Genomic DNA, 22,583 nt, shown 5'->3' with positions numbered 1-22,583 from the left:
TTTCAGAAATTCGTTGTATAAAATAGGATTTGCAGACTCAAAAGCTTAACTATCACATATTTCTCGCACTGGAAATTTAGATAATAACATGATGTAAGATTGATATCTTCCTTATAGCCTTAATCTTACTTCTCAGTTTGACAGCAGAGCTTGCCAGATAGTGCCTGTCTTCAAATACTCCAGAACTACACCCTTACAGCAGAGCCAGTCAAACCATATCCGTTCCTAAGGCAGAGAGCAACTTAGAGCTGCACTATTCATAAATACACATTTATTTTTCATTAGAAATGCATAATTACAGCATTTAAAAGCATTTTCCCCTAGAAAAGTAGTTAAGCAACAGTACAAACAAAATCGTTAGTCTTTTGCAAATACAGTTTTCATTACACTGAACAGAAAACACCAGCAAAAGGCTAATACTTGCAGTTACGGGGTTTTTCTTTTTTTAAATATTTTCCGTTTTTGTTATAAACACCATAGCAAATAAAAAAAGCTGTTTGAACAGTGAAAAATATTTGAGCTCTTGATCTTCTATATGTGGTAAAGCAAGTATTGCAAAGCAGCAATACACTTCCTAAGGTATCTGCAGACATTCAAATGGCGTATTTCACAGAAGAAATGAACACGATGAAACATTAATTTAGTCTCACTGTTTTGATTCATTAGATTTCTTTCCCTCTTTCTGAAAGATTTTTTTCCTCTTTAAGTGTACCTAAGGGCAGGCCATTTATTTTCTCTGAAAGCCACATCCTCAGTTGATGTAGTGATGTAGCTCCAATTTAAGTAAATGGGTCTGATTTATTCCAGGTGAGGACAACCAGATCATCAGAACTCTGCTATTTGCAGGAGATGTTCGAGGTGGGACCATCGGTCTCATAGGCATTTCCATTCTCCCGGTGTCGCACGAAGAGTACAGCACTTAACTTCTGACTGTGGTTCACTGACATCTCGGCTGACACAGCTTTTTGTAATTCTCTTACTGAATTTGGATTGCTCCGTGTTCTATCTGCATTTCTGGTTGGATCGCTGATTGAAGGGTATCAGTGCCCTGCAAAAGGAAACATGAAAGCAGTAAATCAATACAAAAGTGCTTTTCATTGGGGTAGCCAAGGGAATGTGAGCGTATTATAGTAATACAAAGTTCTTGTGTACACCAGTGCAAAATCTGCATGGATATCAGCTCTATGACAGAGTTGAAATGGGAATACACTTAGAAAGGCACCAAAAATAACATAAAGAGTCCACATGAAGACCAAGTAGACTAATGCCCTTCAGGCTGGAAAGAAAAGGCTGAAATAATGAAATCATGATAAGGATCTGTAAAATCATGAGTGGCACGAAGAGACCAAATAGAGAACAATTATTCCTTCTCTCTTCCCAAAAAAGAACCAGCTCTAAAAAGAAACAAAGTAAAACCCACGTCTGGCACAACATGCGCCGAAGCTTGGAAGGGTTTGTCCCAGCAAGCTGCACGTACTGCCAGCGCGGGGGCACAAGGCAGAGCTGAACAACGTTATGGAAGACAAGTCCACCAAGGGTGATCATGGAAAAGGCAGTAGGGCGTCCCGGAGTGACAGAACTCTTGTCGGTAAGGGGAGTACAATTACCTGTTTGCCCTGTGCTTGGAATTTCTTCCCCAGCTGGTGCCGGATACGGTCTAAAACTGCTGACTTTACCCACTGCAGTCTTTCTCTTATCTTGTGTAAAATGAGAACAGCGCTACTACAGTGAACTTTTTTCTCAAGTAAAATTCTTCCTACAGGCCTGATTCTACTCACTTTCCAAGCAAAAACAGTCCTCTGCGAAAGAATTTGAAGTAAACAGAATTGACTTAAGCTTTCAAGATGGAGTCACCATCCCTGGAGGTGTTCAAGGAAGGTGTGGACGTGGCACTGCGGGACATGGTTTAGTGGGCATGGTGGGGTTGGGTTGGTGGTTGGACTTGATGATCTCACAGGTCTTTTCCAACCTTAATGATGCTGTGATTCTGTGATTCAAAGGAAGTCTCCTTAAAAATAAAATTACTGCCTACCAGTAGTCTGACAATTCTGTGAAAGGATAATCCCATAGTAAACTGTCTTTTTAGCCAAGTTAGTTGGAGTAAGGAAAACTAGATTATGAAACAAACTCCATCTTTAGAGCTATAAGACGAATAGCATCTAAGAACAGCTGTATTGGCTTGGATAAAGTCCATCACACCCAATAAGCCTTCCCCTGATAGCAGGCAGTATCACAAGCATAGATAAACTCCAAGAAAAGGGCAAGCATTTAATGATATTTTCCTGTACGCTCCCACAGATTCCAGAGATCTGCCCTTGATGGATTTCCCCCTCCATAAATTCATCTCATAGATGCTTTATGTAACACCCTGGATACAGAATTATTTCTGTGGCAGTACTTCTGCTATAAAAAAGTCTTACTTGAAGCCCTGCTTTATGCTCTCAGCCTAGTATCTGCAAGATGATCCCCAAAGACACAAGGGTGGAAACTCAACTAGATTTCCCATCCTTTGGGTTTTACAATACAGTCGCCACTTATTTATTCAAATGAAAATACCGGAGGTTCAAAATTATAAAGCATTGCTCCTAAATTAAGGTTTTGTTATCAAATTATTTCTCTTCGTCTCCGCCTTGTTGCCTGTAATTGCACACAGCTACAAGATTTTTTTCCCATTCAACTTTGTAAGTAATTTGGTGTTTACTTAAAGGTTCAATAAATTAGTGCCAAAGCGGTGAATAACTCTATCAGGTTGCTAAATTTGATAGCAGGTTAAGTTTTCAAGTGACCATCGAAGTTTTCTTTCCCATTACAGGAAAACTGTATTGAAATAAAATAATTATCAAATAATAGCGACAACAGCAATACTGAATATTTATCCAAATTCAGACCAGAAGTAGAAGACCGCCCAAAGGGATCAGAAGCATGCTTTAGATTTGGAATTATGTTTTTTTTCCAAATCTAACAAAATTTACCACCAGCATAAGAATTTCAGCACAAAATTAATCCCAATATTCTTTGTCATCATCACATTCTGTATTTCTAGATTTTGCAAGCTGCTATAAGTAAGAATGCTATTGAGACATGAAAACAAGCCAACTAAACCTACATCCCCAAAATACATCTGATTTCAAACCATGCCTCCCTCCGTACATACATCTGCACTTTCATGCCAGCAAAACACCGTTCAAATACTAATAGTTTGTGTTTATGTATATGGTTTAGGGTCACTAAGAAAATATCAAATTCCTAGCTATTAATACTTCTGTCTACAGCTAATTTGCAAATATAAAATCGTGCAGGAATACACTGGATATACCAAGTTGAAGTGCATGTCGCTGCCTGCTTCAGCTGAAGTCAGAGAAGGGGTTCGTTTCAAGTAGCCTCACTCCTACCTTCAGCTTTGCATATGCAATTGCTCCAAACGCATGGCTTTCAAGAAAAAAGGTCAGAAAACTGGTGTCTTGTTTTCACACATTACATAAATTCGCAGTTGTGGTGCTTCAAACATGGAATTTGCGTAGGGCAGAGCATCCAACCCAGGTGGATAATAAACTCCACTTTTATAAGCTTTGATTGACAAATAGATTCAAAATCATTGAGAACATCTCAGTACCTTGGCAAAGAACCATACGAAAACAGATAAAAGTGTCACTACAGACTCAGGGAGAGAGTTTTCCCTTCAGATAAGAGATCTAAAATGAGTAGAACTATTCCATAATTGTAGCAAAAGAGCTATTGGGCTACCCATATAATTCAGAGTAATGCAAATACCAGCTTGGTTTCTCCAATTCATTCACAGACCCTTAGTTCTCAGTTTGTGTAAACTGAGGAAATACTTATGGCAAACTTATTTTTAGTCTTGTCTGGTTTTCCTTCCATACTCTTCTTATTTCACATTCCTTTTCTGCTTCTCTTCAGCTTTGTATAAATCTCTGTGGTTAACCACAATATTAAAACCTAACACGGTGCAAAGTGTCCCTGAAGAGACAAGTCGCTCCTCCGGTGGCTGCCCGTCGTGCGGGAGACGGATGCCGATGTTCGTAATGGCACTCCTAACCTCCGGCCAGTCAGAGGTGGTAGCTGAGAATGGAGGACAGGCACGAGGAACAGACCCAGGAGAAAGTCCATGGGAGGTAAATTTGAGAATTTCCCAGGCCTGGAGTGAGGACAGCAGCGTGAGAAACACCTCTCACTACCTGACGCCCACATGCTTTATTAATTGCATGGGACCAGCAGTACTTAAGGATTTATATGAAATAAGGCACGATGCCTGTAGCAACACTTACTGTCCAGCGTGCTATCACAGGTGACTATGAATAAAATATTGAGAAGGTTAGTGCGGAGACAAATCTAGAAAAGAGGAGAAAACGACTATTCAGGGCTCACCTACGCAGAAAGATCATGGTACAGAAACTAGAACGTAACCTTACAGCACGGCACACTCGCACACCAGGCAGCCTGATCCTTTGTAGCAGCGAGCGTAACTTTTCTGAAAAGCACTCCAGGGGGGAGCCAGCGTGGACTCGGCCAACTAAGAGAGTTCCGAGCCCCCCCACCTGCACCAGCCCGCGCAGACGGCACTTTGGCAACATGCGACACAGCTCCATCTTTTGTCTGAGACCCTCTTTGCCACCGGGATGGTGCCACTTCATGGAGTGAACTGATCTGCAGATTGCCTTGCCCCTAGCAGAACCGCTAAGCACTTGAGTTTTGTGCACACAAGGTCTGGACATGACTCCCCTGATTCCTCATGCAATTTTTTTTTTTTCCCCTCCAGAGACTCAATATCCAAATGTTTGTAGCCAGATCAGAATTCTCTACAAAACTGGGTATGTATCAGACAAAAACCCACTCTAACATTGGCTGCTAAGGATACAATTATATTTTGGCTAGGAAGCAACAGCTTATTTTTCACAACCACTTGGCATTCTCTAGAAAAGAAGCCCACTAAGTGGGGTTCACAGAAGAATGTGTAACCATCTTCAGAAAAACAACTGTTTTAAGTCAGCATTCTTGGGTTGTCAGCAGTCGCAGCTTCAAGCTGATGAGAAACTTCTTCTAGACTCAGATACATGACTGCTCAAACTGATTTAAAAAGAAAAAAAAAAAGATAATTCCTCCACCGTAACTGAGAGGGGATCAAGTGTTCACTTACAATTGCTAACATTGCGACTCCTGCGGGAAATCCAGGCTGTTGAGCAAAATAACTGGAAAACGGCTGTCGGAAAGGGAATAACATTTTTAAGAGAAACCTCAGTCTGAAAAATACTTTTTGGATAGATTCCAAGCAAGTTTTTTGCCCTGTCCTTTAACATGGCTCTCAGCCTTCAAGGATGCAGCAACACAATGATGACCAAAATAACTACTCTCTAGAGGCATTGAGCAAGAACATAGAAGCAGGGATAGTCAAAGACCATTTATACCTTTAACAAAATGATGTTTCTTATTACAGACGGCTCTTTTTTTACGGTTCGGAAACAGGATTATAAACTCATTGGGACTGCAGTATTAGTGGATAGATATATAGTTCATCTGACAGATGTTTCAATCAAGTTAAGTACATTCAAATGGCCAAAAGATATATATACATACTTGGTTAGTCGCAGAATGGTCTGTCACTGGTGTCAGCTGCACATATTGGACTTGGATATCACTCCCTTGGAGCGGGGATCCATCAACACCCCCTGACGCAGGCTCAGCAGAAGCAACAGCTATCAGCTGAGCACCCTGCAACACCTGCAGGGAAAGCAACGGAGAAAGCAGCTTGTAAACAGCCACAATCAGAAATGCATGATGAACCACCTAACTTAAAACAGATGCAAAACCAAAGACCATTAAAAAGAAACACAAGAAAACTTGTCTGTCAGTAACAGTTGCTTTAAATCATGTGGGTTTCCGAGAAGACATGGTACGCGTATGGAAAGATTCCCACACTAGATGCTCGCCGCATTTTGCCGTATGAGAATCGTAATTCTGTTAACGATTACTGCAAAGACGAAGTGGGATAGACTGAGCAGGTTACACTAAGAGTGTGATAATATCAATGGCACACAACCATATCACTGAGTAATGCTTTTACTGTTACATAAACAGGCACAGATCCAAGATGCTCCTTCTCACAGCCAAAGGCATTCAACTTTTGACAATGTAGAACAGTAATGTTTATATTCCCGTCGCATATGAAGGTGTAAATTTAAGAATTACTGCTAATTAAAGCTTACTCTAAACACGTCTGCATTTTGACTGGTGAAGGCTGTAGGTACCCTATAGGCTTCAACAACCAAAGAACAGTTGATCCACCTAAAAGTTCTTGCTTAAAAACATTCTTATGACCAGACTAATTTTAATTTACTTCTTGAAACACAAATCAGAATAAAATATGTGTATGTAAACAATGACGAGTCCCCAATCTCATTTTGTAAATTCAGCTAAAATATACATATTGAGTTTTAATTTCTATATGCCATGAATGATGTATTTTTAAACTACAGTATTTGAACTACAGCAAACAAAAGACATCTTTCAGACGAAGGAAAAAGAACAAAGAACAAAAATAACATTCTTAACAAAGGCTTTTCTTAACAAAGTATGATTTCTCAGCTGATCTGCAGGTGGGTGGCCGTGAAGGAGTGGGTAGACCAGAATTTCTCTGGGGAGTGTGGGAGGCAAAAAGAGGTCATCTCCATAAATGACCTTCAGGGGTGTTGTCAGGATTTTATAGGGATCTTGGGTGTTCTGAGATACAGTCAGCATCAAACTGCAAAAGGATGCTACATTTTGTTTTTACAGGAGTAAGCAAAATTCTCTCATCCTACAGTATTTGTTTTGGAACTATACGAGATGTAGTCCAAACTACATCAGTCTGTCCTAGTGATTACCTGCAGGTCCTGAATGTATTTTTTTCCTGATTTATTTCTGAATTACAAACATCAGAACGACTGTGAGTGACTGAACAAGCCCTTCATCCTTACAAACAAACTATTTTACAGCAAAGAAGCCTAAAACTTGTAACAGTACCAACTTCCCTGGTTTATGGTACGTTCTCAACTGCGCACCTTCCAGCACACTTCCAAAGAACTCCCTTTTATAGCACACACTCCTGAGGAGATTAAATAACTCTGTTATATGTTACCTTATACCAAACTTACTAGATTCCTAGTGATCATCTACCTTTACTATCCTGCCTACAAAAAAACCCCAACCCAGCAATACTTGCATAAAATACTTTTTGCTGTCAAATTACACTTCCCCATTGGTTTCATGCAAATGGTGATGTGCTTTTCCTACTGTGTCTTCCTGCTGGATAAACTATTTGTAATCAACCTTTCCTTCACAAAGAAACGCGAAGCATTTTTATAGGACGTACTGATGAAGCTGAGCTCGTTTTCACAGAGGTAAAATGGACAACACGCCAACATCAGCGGGGGGTTGACAAACCCAGGTATTTATGAATTTCCATTGACGAGGTCATAGATTGATTGCTGCTGCTCCGTTCCCCCCAAGCAGCCAGACTAAAACCAGCTCCGTTAAGCTTAAATGTGCTCCAATCCCAATTCAAGACCATTGCAGTGATAGCTACATACACTGCGCTTGGTTTCCAGTTGTAGAGTTCGAAATCAGATTAATAAATTGGAGAGATAAGACATCAAACATTATAAAAATCGCAATTAGTGCAGGTTTTCCTTCTTCGTCATGCCCGGTTTGTGCAGTTCCCAAGGACCACAGGCTTCAGTATTCAATAATGGAAGGTGAGTGGCCAAGCAAGGCAGGTTCATTTCCATGAGTGTTATGCCAAACTGCTTGGGTTTTGCAAACCAGGTGATAGGCTCTAAATGGAAAGTCGCACTGATATGTTTATTCTCTACCAATTGCCGCCTTTGTATTTTTCCCTATAGCTAGAAAACACGTGAGAATGCTCGAAAGCCAGGACAAGGCTGTTTTTCAAAACTAAGAACCATTTTGCTGCTTAAGGCTTCTTCATCAGTCCATCATGCAGAGTCTACTTAATACGTGTTTAAAATAACTTCAAAAAAAAAAAAATCTGACTGGGTTTTGAAAACTAAAAAGAGCAATCTAAGGCTGAAAAAGACTTCTTAATGTTTTCCACTTAATACATGCTAACATTAATAGCTGTCTTAGATTTCATTAAATACTGCCTAGCTTGTTATTGTGGCATAACTGGCTATGTAATCAGTCACTGAACAAATGAGAATAAAAGCAAGAACAGGGAAAAGATCCCAGTCTTAAATTAAACCATCTGACCGAACTTTAAATGAAGGAATGAGCAACAAGCTCTTCTTAATATCTGCAGAGTTGATACACAGCAATCTGAACAAAATTATTATTCTACAGTTTCTGTTTGAGTTACTGTACAGCTTCTGAAATTAAGACACAAATGGGTAAGAGTAGGAGAGAATTGCCATCTGTACCCCCCCCCCTTTTTTTTTTTGAAAGGGATTTGGAAAGAAAGCTGTTTCTGCAGTCTCAATGGCATAGTACCTTGTGTTTAACCTGCTGAGCCAAACAGAGGATCAACCCAATCTCAGGCTCAGCCTGGAACATTTGATCCCACTTTGTATGTCTGAACGCCTCTGTCAAATGTGACACGATGATGACCTGCAGCTTACTAAAGATACTGCTTAACTAATCACACTGTATTCATAAGATAACACAATTTATCACGAATCTCAGGCAAATCCAGATAGGAAAATGCAACTGAACTGACATTAAAAACAGCAATAAATTACATTTTCTCTAGGCATTACTGGAGATTACGATAAAATTTATTATATTTCTGTCTTAGCTTAAAAATATGCTATGCTGAAGAACTATGACTGATGTCACCCTTTCTACTTCTCAAAAACAGCAGTATTGGTAAATATTTTGTTCAGAAAAAGCCCAACTTGGGCAAGTAGAGTGGCGTGTTTGGCTATGGCCCTTGGGTTCTGCTTGCTTTTGCAATTTGCATTCCATAACACGGCATTTGTGGAGGAGCTGGGTAGCAGAGCCTTTCGCAAACGGGGCAGGTGTAAGTATACGGCTTTTCTTTGGCTGCTCGCTTGACTTCCAGACCAATACTTTAACTTTGTATTTCTTACCTGCCCTTGACCTTAAAATAAAGTGATTGTACCAAAAAAATAAACAATCCGCCCTGAAAATGAACTTCTCTTCCCAATTCCGCTGGGCTTCTCTAACATCCTGCCTTACTGGTCCAAACCAGGTAACAGAATATGGTTAAACTGAAAAATAATAAACTTGACTTCTAACAAAATTGATTAATTCATGCTCTAAACACACACAGAGAATAAGCAGCTTGAAGTCACCCTTCCCTTTCACTTAGGCAGAAAAGCACAGAAGTATCTGACATGGAGTGTCGCTCAAGCTTACTCCGGCTAGTGAGAGTTCAAGCCAACGCTGTAAACAATCTTAAAAAAGACTGCCTTTAAAATTAACAAGCAGACCTAAAAATGTTTTTGTAAAATAACTGAGTGAAGCACTAAGAAAAAGCACATTTGGTCATCTATTATTGCCTCCTGTCAGCGGTAAAACGTGGTCTTGACAGCGACGAGATCTTTAGCTCTCGCCGAGCCGGAGCCCGCTCTTTACATTGCACAATTATTTCCACTGCAAGCATAAGCAATTGCGCAGCTGGAACAGAGCGGCTCGCTAAATTCTTCTGTTCTCTCAGCCTGCAGTTAGAACCACGGATACATGCTTTTCCCCAAATAGAAAACCTAGTGAAAACTGTTTATCAAGACAAATCAGAATGCTTTAGGAAATGTCTGTAAGATAGCTGAGAATATCTTTGAGATGTACGTCTTTAAGAGTGCTTTGACGCTACCGATACTCTCAAGCACATTTTGTGACCTGGCCCGATCTTTGCAACCCTTCACGTCCCAAACCTTGTTGCCTCAAAGATTACCACATTGCCTGGTGAAGACAACTTGCCTAAATGAAAACGCAAGCATGACAGAGCCCCTCTCTTTGCTATTCCCACCGCCTTTCAGAACAAGAAAACGTTCCCTACCACCTTCAGACAGAAATACAAATGCATTTCTGTTAGTTTTTTCATTTTAAATGGTCCTAGAAATACTAGAAGAAACAGTATTTTGTTTGCATGTTTAAAATGAAGCGTGAACTCTTGGCATTGATAGTGAACACAGAACCACAGTCTCTTTGCCCAAACATTTCTTTTCCTTAAAGCTCTGTAAGCTTTCAATGAGAGATACAGGAGGTGACGGAGCTGATACAGCGAGCTGAGGGACGGGCAGCTCCCTCCTACCCACTCCAAGCATACTGTGCCCGAACGTACGTTCCCTGTCCCTCCTTACAGCAACACTAACACAAAGCCAGGCTTCCCGATCAGAATTGTAGCAGAAGAGCAGACCCTTGCAGTGGCATCCCACTGACCTGAATCTTTGCCTTTCTCTTTGGGTTTTTTCCCCTCCCCTCTCCACCTTTTTCCTCTCTCATACTCTCTTCAAAGTCTTGATGACTTGGGACACGCAAGCTATTGAGCCTGAAGGTCCTGGATTTCTATTTTTTGTCCCTTCTTCAGTGAGATGCTTGCCATATAAAACGTAATAATAAAATCAGTATTAATAATGAAAACCAGCCACTTTCTCTGCTCCCTTCCTTTCCATTTAAAGACCATTTTAGCCCATAACTAATAGTTCCCATTTAACATTGAACTGCCAGGGCAGGAAATAGGTTCTTTAAAAAAAAAGATTAAAATGTAATAGGTTTTCCTTCAGTTTCTTCCAAAACTATTCAAGCATAGTTTCCAACCATGGTTCAGTTCATATCACGTCCTCTGCTGATTTGACTTATCACTGAGAATTAAATTACTCTTCTAGAAGCCCATAACTTAAGACTTTTCTCTAGACCCCAATGTTCAAACACAGGTAACTGTTTTGGAATAGCTCAAGTCTGTTTACCAAAAAGCCCATTCCTCAGCCTGGTCCTTGCCAGATTGAGCCTTCTAAAACACATTCTTGCTACTGTTGTTGTGAGGTTTTTTATTAATCTAGGCAAGCACATATGTTTGCCTACCTATAAAAAGCTCAAACCCAAGACACATTGGGATTTTGGTGTCTTTTTTCCATCGTTTCTTCCCACTTCTACTGCAGGAATGCAATAAAAGATGACGTTTCTTTAAAAAAATGAGGTTTTGAATCACTGAAAGAGTGGTTGTTTATAGAAGGTTCACATCTGAAAATCCTGTAACACTTATAGCCAGCAAGTAACCATTTCAGCAAATGTTGCACAAAAGAAATGAGTTGTGCTTAGGAAAAAGGAAAGATCTCAATGACATGCTCTAACAAAAACATGGATAAAAAGGACAGTTTGGGCCCGAAAGTGTAAGGTTGGTTATGGTTTTAGATGATTCCTAGAAAACAAAAACTTAAGAAAATACCTGCCTATCATCCTCCTACACTGTCATTCATCACTGATGGCAAAACTCCATCAATACATTCAAACAGCAAACACAGCTCCCTCAAATGATAAGCAGCTCTGCTGATAAACGTGTTCACTTAAATAAGAGAACTCCCTCTAGCTGATTCTTCTCAGTCTTAAAGTTTTCTTCATGGAGCCTTAAGACTAAAAACATCCACTGTATTTAGTGCCAAAAAACCATTTATTTAGTAGATTTACAGGCTTATAGAGGACTTTACCTGGGGCAACTGGACTCTCTATTTAGGTGCAGAACTCAACACTTTTTAGTATCAGAAGTTAATGAGTTCCTTGAAAACATCGGAGGCTTACACTAATCAAGGTCTCCGTCACCTTGGCATTTACTGAGGAATCTGGAACAGGCAACGCAGAATGCCAAAGGAACACGGCTGCATGGAAAAAAAACTTCAAGATGTTCTTCCGTAAGATTGTGTTTTGTAATTCTTAATTTCACTTGATGAAGCAGAGCAAGACCCAAGACTAGGAAACAAGTCCAGTCTGGAGGACCCTGAAGTATGAAGGAAAACTGGTAACATGATCTACTCTACACTCCTTCCTCTTTAAGCCATCGGTTCATTGTAACCAAGGTCAAGTGTATTGAAAAGCTCCTATCTGATGGTGGCTGATACAAAGTTATTTTGGTGATTTTACAGTCCAGTTCCAACAAAATTAAAGTATTAATGTGACAAAAAGGAGCAGCAAAGGACAGACTGACCTAACTATTCTCAAAGAAGCAGTCGTCTTCATTCATGCTAAGATCAAGCAGTATTCGTTGAAAACCACGGTAACCCTTGCGCTATGTTTATCTATCCCATATGTACATAAAGTAAGAATGCATATAGCCTGATGATGTGTTATTTTGCGGAGAAATAAATTCACATTCAAACTGTAATTCCTCAGAACAAATACACGGCCGACAATACGGACCAAGGATCACTACATATTGCTGCATACTTTCTACGCTGTATTTAAAATTAAGCAATAAGTATGTTGATAGAATTACAAGACAGTTTTAAGGACTAAGTTTTATCTTCCAAACTTATCAAAATATTAACAGCAATAAAAGACTGGAAGTTCCTCTTCCAAAAAGATAAGGAGGACAGATGGCTCACAGTGTTGCAGAGAGTATCTGCAGCTTTCCTCTCTCAGTAACCAGTGATGAGAAGCATACAGAGGTGACTAAGCACATGGAAGATGTCACTCGTCCTTTAGATCATTTATTGGCAACCCTTTTTTAAGCAGAAGTCTCCAAAATATGAGGTCTCTCTTCTTTTTAAGGTGCATTTTTACAGCTGCTGTACGTCCGACTTCAAACTGCTAAGATCACACTAAAGTAAAGGAAAAAGCCAAAATATATACCACTCACAATTTTTCCCAAAATAATTATATATATTAATTTCTCATTTTTCAAGCTGAACTTGTTCTGATTATCATTTCATTATTACCAGCACCACTATAAGAAAAAAAACTCTCTAGGCCATAACGTGTACTCCAATAACGTGTTTCATATCCAGCCACCAGAGACTTTCCAGAAATTCACAGGTTTTTCTATTTTACTCTAACAAAGGGCTGATCGTTGTCTAGTTTGTCTTACATGGCATAAATTAAAGACCCTTACACAAAGCAACTTCCATGAAAACCACAGCTGCTTTTTGAAGTATAACATCTCTTTTAGAGGCCATCTCATCTTTATTTTAAATGCTTCAGCTGACAGAACAGCATGGAGCATCTAACATACCGCCCCATCGTCCGCGTCTTCTCTTTACTCCCTGCAGGAAAAGGTTTGGGAGGTGAAAGACTGTAGTTTACCCCATCAGGCAGGCCACCAACCTTCACCAGCGTAAAAAAAATAATAATTCTGGAAAATTTGTTCTTAGAAAAATACATTACTTTGCGTCTAGCTTTATTAAAAGGCAAGTTGAGTCAATCATATCTAGTAATCTAGGTCAGAGTGTAAAAATAACCCGTTACTTTCATTACTTAGCATTTAATTACACTGCCATTTACACATCACTAATTATTCATTTTCTTTCATATCTTTGATTAAAACACCGAATAGCATCAGTCAAAGATATTTGTGGGAAAACACCAGAAAATACAAACTGGAAGGTCTAAAATGACTTTTTGCAGCATATCAACTGAATTCTTTTGAATAAATTTAACACTGGCTTCAATCATTTGCTATAGGGCTACATTTTCAAATGATCGGAACAGCATGTTGGAAATATAAAGCAAATAAGTATGCTGTCAATCAAGCTCACAAAAATAAGCCCTTTTTTAATAAAATAATGCTGATTCACATTAAGTACGCTAACATGTTTTAATTCTTCACTAATTACCTTCTAAGCACTTTCTCTAAACTGGGCATATTTATGGAATTAAAAACGCAGTCCTCAATGTCTGTGCCCAGTGAACCGATGCCAGAGAAAAGATTCAGCTATGAAGACCCTTTTCCACTCGAGCAAGACACCAGGTATGGACTGGGCTACGCACAGAAGAAAAGAGAATAAAAAATAAGGGTGCGGAAAGACCCAGTGGTAATGAAGCAACTACCAAAGTTGAAATACCTGAATCATGTATCCTATTTGCAGTTTCCATCACCCAAAATCAAATTGCTCCACTCGCCTACCCGCAAATATTGCAGTGCTGTATGATCAGGGTTTTGCAGAAAATTACAGCAAGAACTTTGGTAACGTTAAGGTAATATATTCCCATTAACGTCTCAATACGTTTCTTTTAAAAAAAGTATGTTTGATCTAATGTAACTGGAAGCAATATAAAAAGGATCCACTGCTCTTAAAGATTAGGTTATCATTCTGAAGTTAATGATCTAGTTCATAAAGCTTTACTTAGAGTCATTGCTTACTGCAGCAACAACCTGCACCTAAATTCGCTATTTATTTCCTACGTAAAATGTGCCAATACAAAAATAAATTCAGCATATATAAAAGTCTAATATATAGCAGTTCACAGAGAGAGGAACTCTCCCTGCTGTGTATTTCTAAGTGTGCTGAATTGAACCATGCAAAATGTGACCTTAAATCTGTCAAAACTTCATTAACGAACACCCCTACAGAGTCGTATAACTGAGAGCACCTCCTTTAAATTCCCCAAACCAAAAGGCATGAAAAGTGAAACTGATTCAGCTCTACCGAGTGTGGAAAAATGAAAAGAATAATTCCAGAGTACATTTTTATCAGCAGCATTATTTCCTTGCATAACAAACAATAAACCATCTCATCTGCTTTTACTTTGGGTGTACACCACAGCGCAGATCTACTCAGTAACGTCTACTCTGAGATTCCCTTAACACGCCTGTACAAAACCTGGTGAAATGCATGAACCCAAACTGCGGCTATTGTGGTTACTTAAACAAACTTCACAAAAATGTCCATCTTTCTGGCTACTGCGGTTGGATTGAGCTAGATAAGCGATGGCAAATTAATGTATTTAAACCATCTGCACCTTCATCTACCATCACCCAAAAGGAGGTTGCAGAGAGGTGGGTGTTGGTCTCTTCTCCCAAGTGACAGGACAAGAGGAAACGGCCTCAAGTTGCACCAGGGGAGGTTCAGGCTGGATATGAGGAAAAATTTAGTTAGGGAGAGAGTGGTGAAGCACTGGAAGAGGCTGCCCAGGGAGGTGGTGGAGTCACCATCACCGGAGGTGTTCAAGGAACGTGTGGACGTGGCACTGTGGGACATGGTTTAGTGGGCATGGTGGGGTTGGGGTGATGGTTGGACTTGGTGATCTTACACGTCTTTTCCAACCGTAGTGATTCTGTGATTCAAAAGCCCTTTCACAACAGACCACCTTGTTTCCCAAGATCTGCGTTGCAGTGATCCCCAAGGAGAGCAAGGCTCAGCGAGCCCCAGGAACAAGCCTCTGCCTCTCAATTCAATAAAGCCACCAACACTTTCCAGCACTATGTTTTTAAGGGGAGTAGCAGCTGTCAGGAAAACGTCGTCGCAGGCCCTGAGCAAAGAAAAGTGAGATGCATGGAACTGCATAAAGTTTTGAAAGGGAAAGCGTGGCAGAGCTTCATGATCTTTAGTAACATTCCCTGTACAAGGGTTTTTTTTTTTAAATAAAAATAAATAAATTTAGAAATATATATTCTGGGGTCTTGGAAAAGTGTTCACATCTAATTTGGTAAATAACATGCAGAAACATAAGGGGCAGAAAAAGACCGAATTAATACAGGTCATGTCATCTTTTGAAAACCAAACCACCTGCTCTCCCCATCACTCTCTCTCTGACCCTCTCCCAAGCACAGGCCAACTGGAATAAGCAATCTGATTTTTTTTTCATATACAGTATTTAAAAAACACGTAACGTACAAAAAACCCAGGAGGCTTGCGATCTTTCTCCAAGTTAAATGCATCCTGCCTAAATTTAAGCGAACACCTAAAGACAAAGGTCCGGTTGTTAAAAGTATCGCACACTTTCACGGGTCAACACCGTACTCTTGTGTGGCAAGCTGGGGGTCCCTCAACAGACTAACAGCTCCTTTGAGAAGCGGTTGGTATTGAACACAAAAGGGTAATCAGTGTCATTAAAACTTTGTCTGTGAACTAACTATTACGCTGGCTGAAAGGGACGCAAAGTTCATGACTAAGAAAGAAAAGCCTAAACCAAGCTTTGTATCAGGTGATCTAAATACAATGAGACTATATGAAATCCTATATGTAAGCAGTCCACATTTACATCAGCAGAATTTCATTTTAACTCGATATCACAGGTGGACGGACAATAACGTATCTGCCAGCATCAACAGATAACAAAGCAAAGAAAGAAGTATTGTCTCAAGATGCTTTGGGGTCACATCCCATGGAAGCCAAGTGGCACCCTTTCTTTGGCTTAAAGTAGAGATGGGCTCAGGCCCTGTAAAATACATCAAAACAAAACACAGCCTTTCACTGAAAATACACTTTAAACGAGCACATGTGCAAAACTTAATTATAATTAATTGGCAGTTCAGCTGCAGATGTAATTTCAGTAAAAATCACTTGGTTACGGAAAGAAGAGTTACCTCATCGAAATTCACCGTATCGAATTAAAGAGGCTATTTGGAAGTATGAGGCTTGTAAGGAAATCTGTATCGTACAAGTGACTCATCTTTTGTAGGAAGATACTCTTAGCAAATCACCCACCAAGGGGAACTTCTCAAAACAACTCTGTGGTTAACTGACAGCTCTTTTCCGATGTTGCATTTCCCAAACCGTAACCCAGAGTTTCATCCCAGCTGTTCCACAAAAGGCAGTTCGACGTCCCTCCACCTGCCGGAGTTCCCTAAACTAGGTCGTTTCGGTGTTCCGTGGCCACCTTCTCCTCCGAGGACAAGGCTCTGGTTAATCCATCTCTTTTCTGTATCTCTCTTCTGGTGAACCAATGGTTTACATCATATGAGCTACGTGCACACATACGGAGATGTGGCTGCCAGGCAATCAACCCACCAAAAATTATTTCACATATCCCAATCACCTTTTGGCAAGAAAGATGACTGAAATACATAATGAAGCATTTCAGCTCAGCCTTCGATGTTCTGTTATAACTCAAAAGATTTTTGCAAGCTAATTCAATCTAAGAACGGTAAAGGTTATTCAAATCTACGCAATTGCAACATTTTGGTGATGGAACGGCTTACTGTTAGCAGCAAGTACAGTAAAATTCATGGAACTACTTCCAAAAGAAAGCTTTTTCAAGAGTAGATGATTAAATCTCTCTACGATAATTCACTATATTTTTGAGCAATACTGAAGAAGCCTTTGGCTTAAATGTTTTTTTTCCAACAGAATGTTGGTTTTGGGCTTTATTCAACGTACAACTGAGTGCTATTAAGAAATGGCTGGATAGTTCAGAGAAAAATACTACAGTGTCAAAGAAATCTTACTAAGCCGTAGCTGCCGAGTGCAAAAGCTCAAGAAACAAGTCATACATGAGTGACCCAGACTCCCTCCGACTGACCAGCGCTGATAAAGGTTATTCGAGTGAATAATAAACAGTGACTCACACGGCATCTGGCTGGTGGGAAATTTTTTGTTGTGACATAACCTAGCCAAGAGGGAGAGGATAACTCGGTCCCAAAGGACTGTCTTCCTTTACATTTTTATGTGACAAGTCCCTGCTAGTCTCATGAATGTAAACATGGCTTTAAATGTCACCCTGCTGGTCCCATCTTCCAGTCTCAAATTCCTGATGGGATTAGTTATGCTTAAAACAAAAGGTCAAGATAAACGCTGAAGTACTTTCAGCATTTACTACGCAATCCTGCCAAAGTCTTCAGGCAATTTCAGCAGAAATAGCATTCAATCCTTTCATAAATAACTTAAAACTAGAATTTGGACTCTCAGTGCTGATGAAAGGGTACATCTCCACCGATGAGGCGAGTAGTAAATATGCCACTTAAAAATAGTAAGACCAGATCACCGAGGATCTACCAGAATCACACACAGCTGTTATTATGCTTAAAACCGTCTAAAACAATTTATCAGTTTCCACTCGGAACGGTGAGTTTACTTTGATTCCATAAAGAAAAGACATTTGGGGGGAACTGCAAATGTTTACATCATAACTGGCAGTGATTTTTTTTTTTTTTTAAATACTAGCAAAATAACATCTGAAAGTTTGGCTCTTGTTGCTAGGGTAACAAAACACTGCTCCTACCGTACACTGCAGGATCCCATTAAGTTGGAGAAATATGGATGGGGGAAAAAAGCACATGTGACAACAGCATGAGCCCTTTATACACAGAGGAACAGAAAAGTTCTGGTATTGGAATGTTCAGGAAAAGTCCTAAGGAAAAGCAAATGACTATACTACCTCCTGCACTTTAATTACGAAATGATGTAAGCAGCTCAATTTATATCCATCAGTATCAGAAGTACATAATGGCTTCAAAAGAAAAGCAGCAGGAGAATGGTAGGAACAGCCACAGTGAGGGGTTAACTGGAACGGTGCCTGAACTCTCCAGAGTTGGAGAAAGTTATTAGCCAGTACTTGTCAATTAAAGAATACTTAAATAAGAAAGCAGTACTCCCGAGAATTACCTGCATTACATTAATAAGTTTCTTACAGAAAGTCGCACAAAAAATAACACCGTAGACATAATTCAAGAAAAAAATCCCAGGAAGGACAAGAAAAAGTGTAAACTTGATAGAAGCTAAAGAGCAGATTCAAACACTCAGGGTCTTGCCCCCTAACAAACCAAGCCCTACGGGAAGATGCTCTCCGATTTGCATAGGGAGGAACGGAATCCAGGACTCGAAAGTATCTGTCGTCTTTGGTTTTGGTTTTTCCACCCAAATCTCAAGATAGACAGGAATGACAGAGAGCTGTAAGATACACAAATACAAGGCGTTCAGTTCGGATTATAGTAGGGCATATACATTTGTAAGGGGAATACATGCTCCAGAATTTAGGATAGAAATAAACATACGAAATGGCTGATCTTTAGAATGGAAAACATATGACAAGAACACCTGGACTTCTCAAAATACCCGTACAAAAGACTGCAGGTTATCAGTAGGAAGAGAATTAAAATACTCAAGTATATCTCGAATCTTGGCTTTTACCTACTAGTAAAGTTAATGCAAAAGGAATCCGAAATAACAGAAGCTTTATCTACTTAACTTACTTGCACTGAAAAAGATAGTGTTGCTGTGAACTGCTCAGTGTGTTCCAATGATGACCAAAAGTAAAAGCAGATGTAATGTATATTATAAGCTATATATCATGTTCCACGTCGGAAAATCTCATGTTTCATGTCAAAAAACGTTTTCAGACAATAGCTCTCAAACAAAAGCCATTAGGATAAATGATTGATTTCTTTCATTAAAGTGGGTGTTCTTACAGATATCCCCTGTCGTTTTTAAAACTGTCACCTTTTCGACAAATTTAATAACGTTAGACTACCACAAATCACCATCCTCCGACTTCCATCAAAGTTCGCAGATAAGACATCAGTCATACGTACTTCTCTCCCCGTGAAGCCGTGTCGTTTCGCCTTAGCTTCTCCATCAGAAGCCTGCTCAGTACCGTAACTTCACACGCGCTCTCCCTCCAGTCGATGCACTAAGTGGACAAATGTTTCTAATACCCTGGAGAAGAGCTTGGGAATTGCCGCGTCTTTCACACCAGCCTGTGCAACGATGCAAACATGTTTTTTCTAATTTGAAGTCATAAAATGAAGATGAACCCTCTCAGAACGTCAGTTTGTTTGACTAAGTCGTGTACTACGTTATGGTACTGCAGATGATACGTTCCCAATTTTGCAAATGAATTCTTGGTTACTGAATTAATTTCCTCCTTTATTTATTTTTCTCAAGTTGGAGCCAGTAACCGGACATTTAAGAATTATACAAATTCTTAAAAATGTGAATTGCCAGTTACATTCCACGTTGAGAACACGAGTAAAATCATTTTTCTGGTAGTGATATTCAAAACTTATTTTTTGCTTGCATGTATTAGCCTACGGCATGAAGTTCTGCATGGGAAAGCGTTTTCAGAGAAACTACTATTACAGATGATAACCCAAACTCTGCTGTTTAAATTCTGAACGAAGAAGAATAAGGAGTGATTGTTTATCCACTGCACTTCCTGCATTGCTTAGAAAACTGTAGCAAGTCATTCTCAACACATTAGGTAACATGTACACCCTCTTCTGCTATAAAGCATTAAAATCTCTTTGGTTTGGGGGTGGAAAACAATTGGCACAGTAGTTGAGCGCCTCTTCTCCCCTGTGAATTAAACTTCAACCATATGTCTAATGTCAGGGCGATTTTACCCTTCGAGAACACCGGGCTCGGTGGTTCTCCCAAGTTTTCCGCACCCATCCACGTGCGCTGTCACTTATTCGCCCTTTCGTTCACCATTTATGTTCATTTTCCACCTCAACGAAATCCACGGCGGACGGTGACTTTGGGATGTAATTACAGGAACCATCCATCAGTAACACTGTCTCAGAATCCTCTACTACTTTGCTGTAGAGCTGCAAGTTTCACCTATGTGGAGCTTCCAGACATTAATGGCCTGTGGTTGAACTTAAATCAGGGTCTCCCATACGGCAACACATTTTGCTACCAGCTGAGCCTCCGGGCCAGCCAAAGGTCTTTACTTTCTGAAGCCATATCCAGATAGCATTTGCATACATGTTAAACTTTCCGATCATCATTTGGATTTTTTAAAAGGCGTTTTTGAACAACTCTCAATAATTTTTTTTTGGTGAGAAAAGGGAGAGGAATATGGAGTGTGAATTTGAAGCAGACTTCAATGAAAGCTCTGGACCCAAAACTATTGTTTTCTTAGAGCACACATCTGGTTTTCCCCAACATACTGCCAGTTCTGTAACTCAGTTTAATACCCAGCTGGGATAATGTAAAACTAGCATATAACCTAAAATAAATGCTAGAAGCACATATTTTTGTTCAGTAATACTTGTATGCATTAAGTTCAACTTGACTAACGTTCTACCCGCATACCAAAAAGTTTGTATCAATGAAGGGGAAGGGGGGGGTGGGGCGGGGAAGAAAAATTACAGCCCAAACCAGGCACCGTGCATGTGTGTGGCCACACAATTGGAAACTAGAACTAAAACTCACCAGAGCGGCATAAAATCTTGCTTTTAAAAGGTTAAAATTACTTATTTTTACAATCAAAAGACGAGATTTTAAAGCAAAGACATTTAAAACGTGGTTTTCTCGTAACATCAGAAAGGAATTATCAAAGCGTCTAACACTAGCGTGTTGCAGGAACGTTCCCCGGGCTGCTGACGATCTTTTCCCTGACCAACGTGAAAGTTTCTTCTTTCTAGTCCGTGGGAAGTACAAGTGTCTGGTAACAAAATTTTTAATTCTTAGGAAACTAAGGCTATTATACAGCGCAGAGGAAATTGCTGAACAAAGCAAGCTGCATCTACAGAATGCTCTTGTATATAAAATCATCTTCTTCTGGCAACTTTGATGGCCAAAACATAAATCAAAACCATGCAGCAATAAAAGTGACAACCTGATAATGTTATCCTGAAGGCTGCTAAGAGGTAAGCATGAAGCAAGGGCCACAGCGAGCTCAGTCTGAAAGCAATTCGTAAAATGTTACTGAAGGAGTTTAAAGCAGCGTCAGTAAAAGTTACTCCTTCTTCCAGCCCGTTAATGCACGAATTATTTTGACTTACATTTTTATTCACACAGTAACTTTACATCCTACAGGCTGAGTCTGACTCTATATGGCTGACCGTTCTTATAGAGATGCATAAAGGCTTAAAATGGATTCAGCATTTCAGGGAAAAAAACCACATTTGGACTTGATCAAATCTGGTCCCGATACAAATTACAGCACTTGCAAACCAGATTTGCAGCCCTCGCGTCGTTTCTGAGACTGCCTTGGGAATGCAAAATGCCAAGATGCTATTAAAATAAAGATTCCATATAGCATGTGCTCATAAAAAGTGGTTTTTTCGTATCTAATACAGAACATGCTACTTTTTTTCCCCTGAAAAATTCAACATGTTAGACTTAAGCAAAACAAGATCATTAAGAGAGGCACCCTGCGTGACCTTGCTGCAGAGTACCAACAGTGAGACTACCTCCTTCCACTTAGTAAATTACTCCAGCTGAGTAACACTGGCAGACTTGGGCCCTGAATTCAGTTAATAAGGGAAGTCTGGAAATACTTCCTCTTACATTTACCATTTCTTTCCGAACACCAAGGCGTTCTTAGAAAGCGGTTCTCCTCCTGGTACCAACATTTTCCTCTAGAAAAAGCTTTGGCTGTATCTTGCTGAAAGCTCAGCAGTCAAAGCGCAAGGACGCCAAACTGCGTACTACAAAAGTTATTTCACGACCTCCATTAAATCCAAGTTTCCCACTTAGGGATGCTTTTTGGGGAGAAGGGGGGAAATGGGATTTAAGGAGGAGGAGGCGGCAGCAGCAAATGCTACTTAAGCATTTGCCACAGCAGAAAGATAAAGGCACAAGAAAGAAGAAAAGGGTAACTCAGACTCCTCAAGGATGCAGAAGACTTACAGCTTACCAAGTATTCCCTCTGATACTTCGCTTTTACACCTACTGATGTGCACACTGCATTTTCCCACATGTATGACTTGGAAATTAGATCACACAAAGCACAAAGAA

General features: G+C 39.9%; 1 protein-coding gene across 5 annotated transcripts in view; it reads right to left on the bottom strand.

Moving 5' to 3' along the window:
* Window positions 1–799: 799 nt before the first annotated feature.
* The window catches only part of BANP (BTG3 associated nuclear protein), a 139,666-nt gene continuing 117,882 nt past the window's right edge, over window positions 800–22,583 (bottom strand). For all 5 annotated transcript variants that reach the window (XM_059824796.1, XM_059824799.1, XM_059824797.1 and 2 more), the window contains 2 exons: window positions 5,593–5,736; window positions 800–1,048 (listed from right to left, as the gene is read on the bottom strand). In XM_059824796.1, coding sequence (XP_059680779.1) covers window positions 977–1,048; window positions 5,593–5,736 — 216 coding nt within the window. In that variant the 3' untranslated portion in view covers window positions 800–976. The remainder of the gene's footprint in view (window positions 1,049–5,592; window positions 5,737–22,583) is intronic.

The sequence above is a fragment of the Gavia stellata genome, chromosome 15 (assembly GCF_030936135.1).
Source record: "Gavia stellata isolate bGavSte3 chromosome 15, bGavSte3.hap2, whole genome shotgun sequence".
Taxonomy (NCBI): Eukaryota; Metazoa; Chordata; class Aves; order Gaviiformes; family Gaviidae; genus Gavia; species Gavia stellata.
This window is presented reverse-complemented; position numbering and strand designations above follow the sequence as displayed.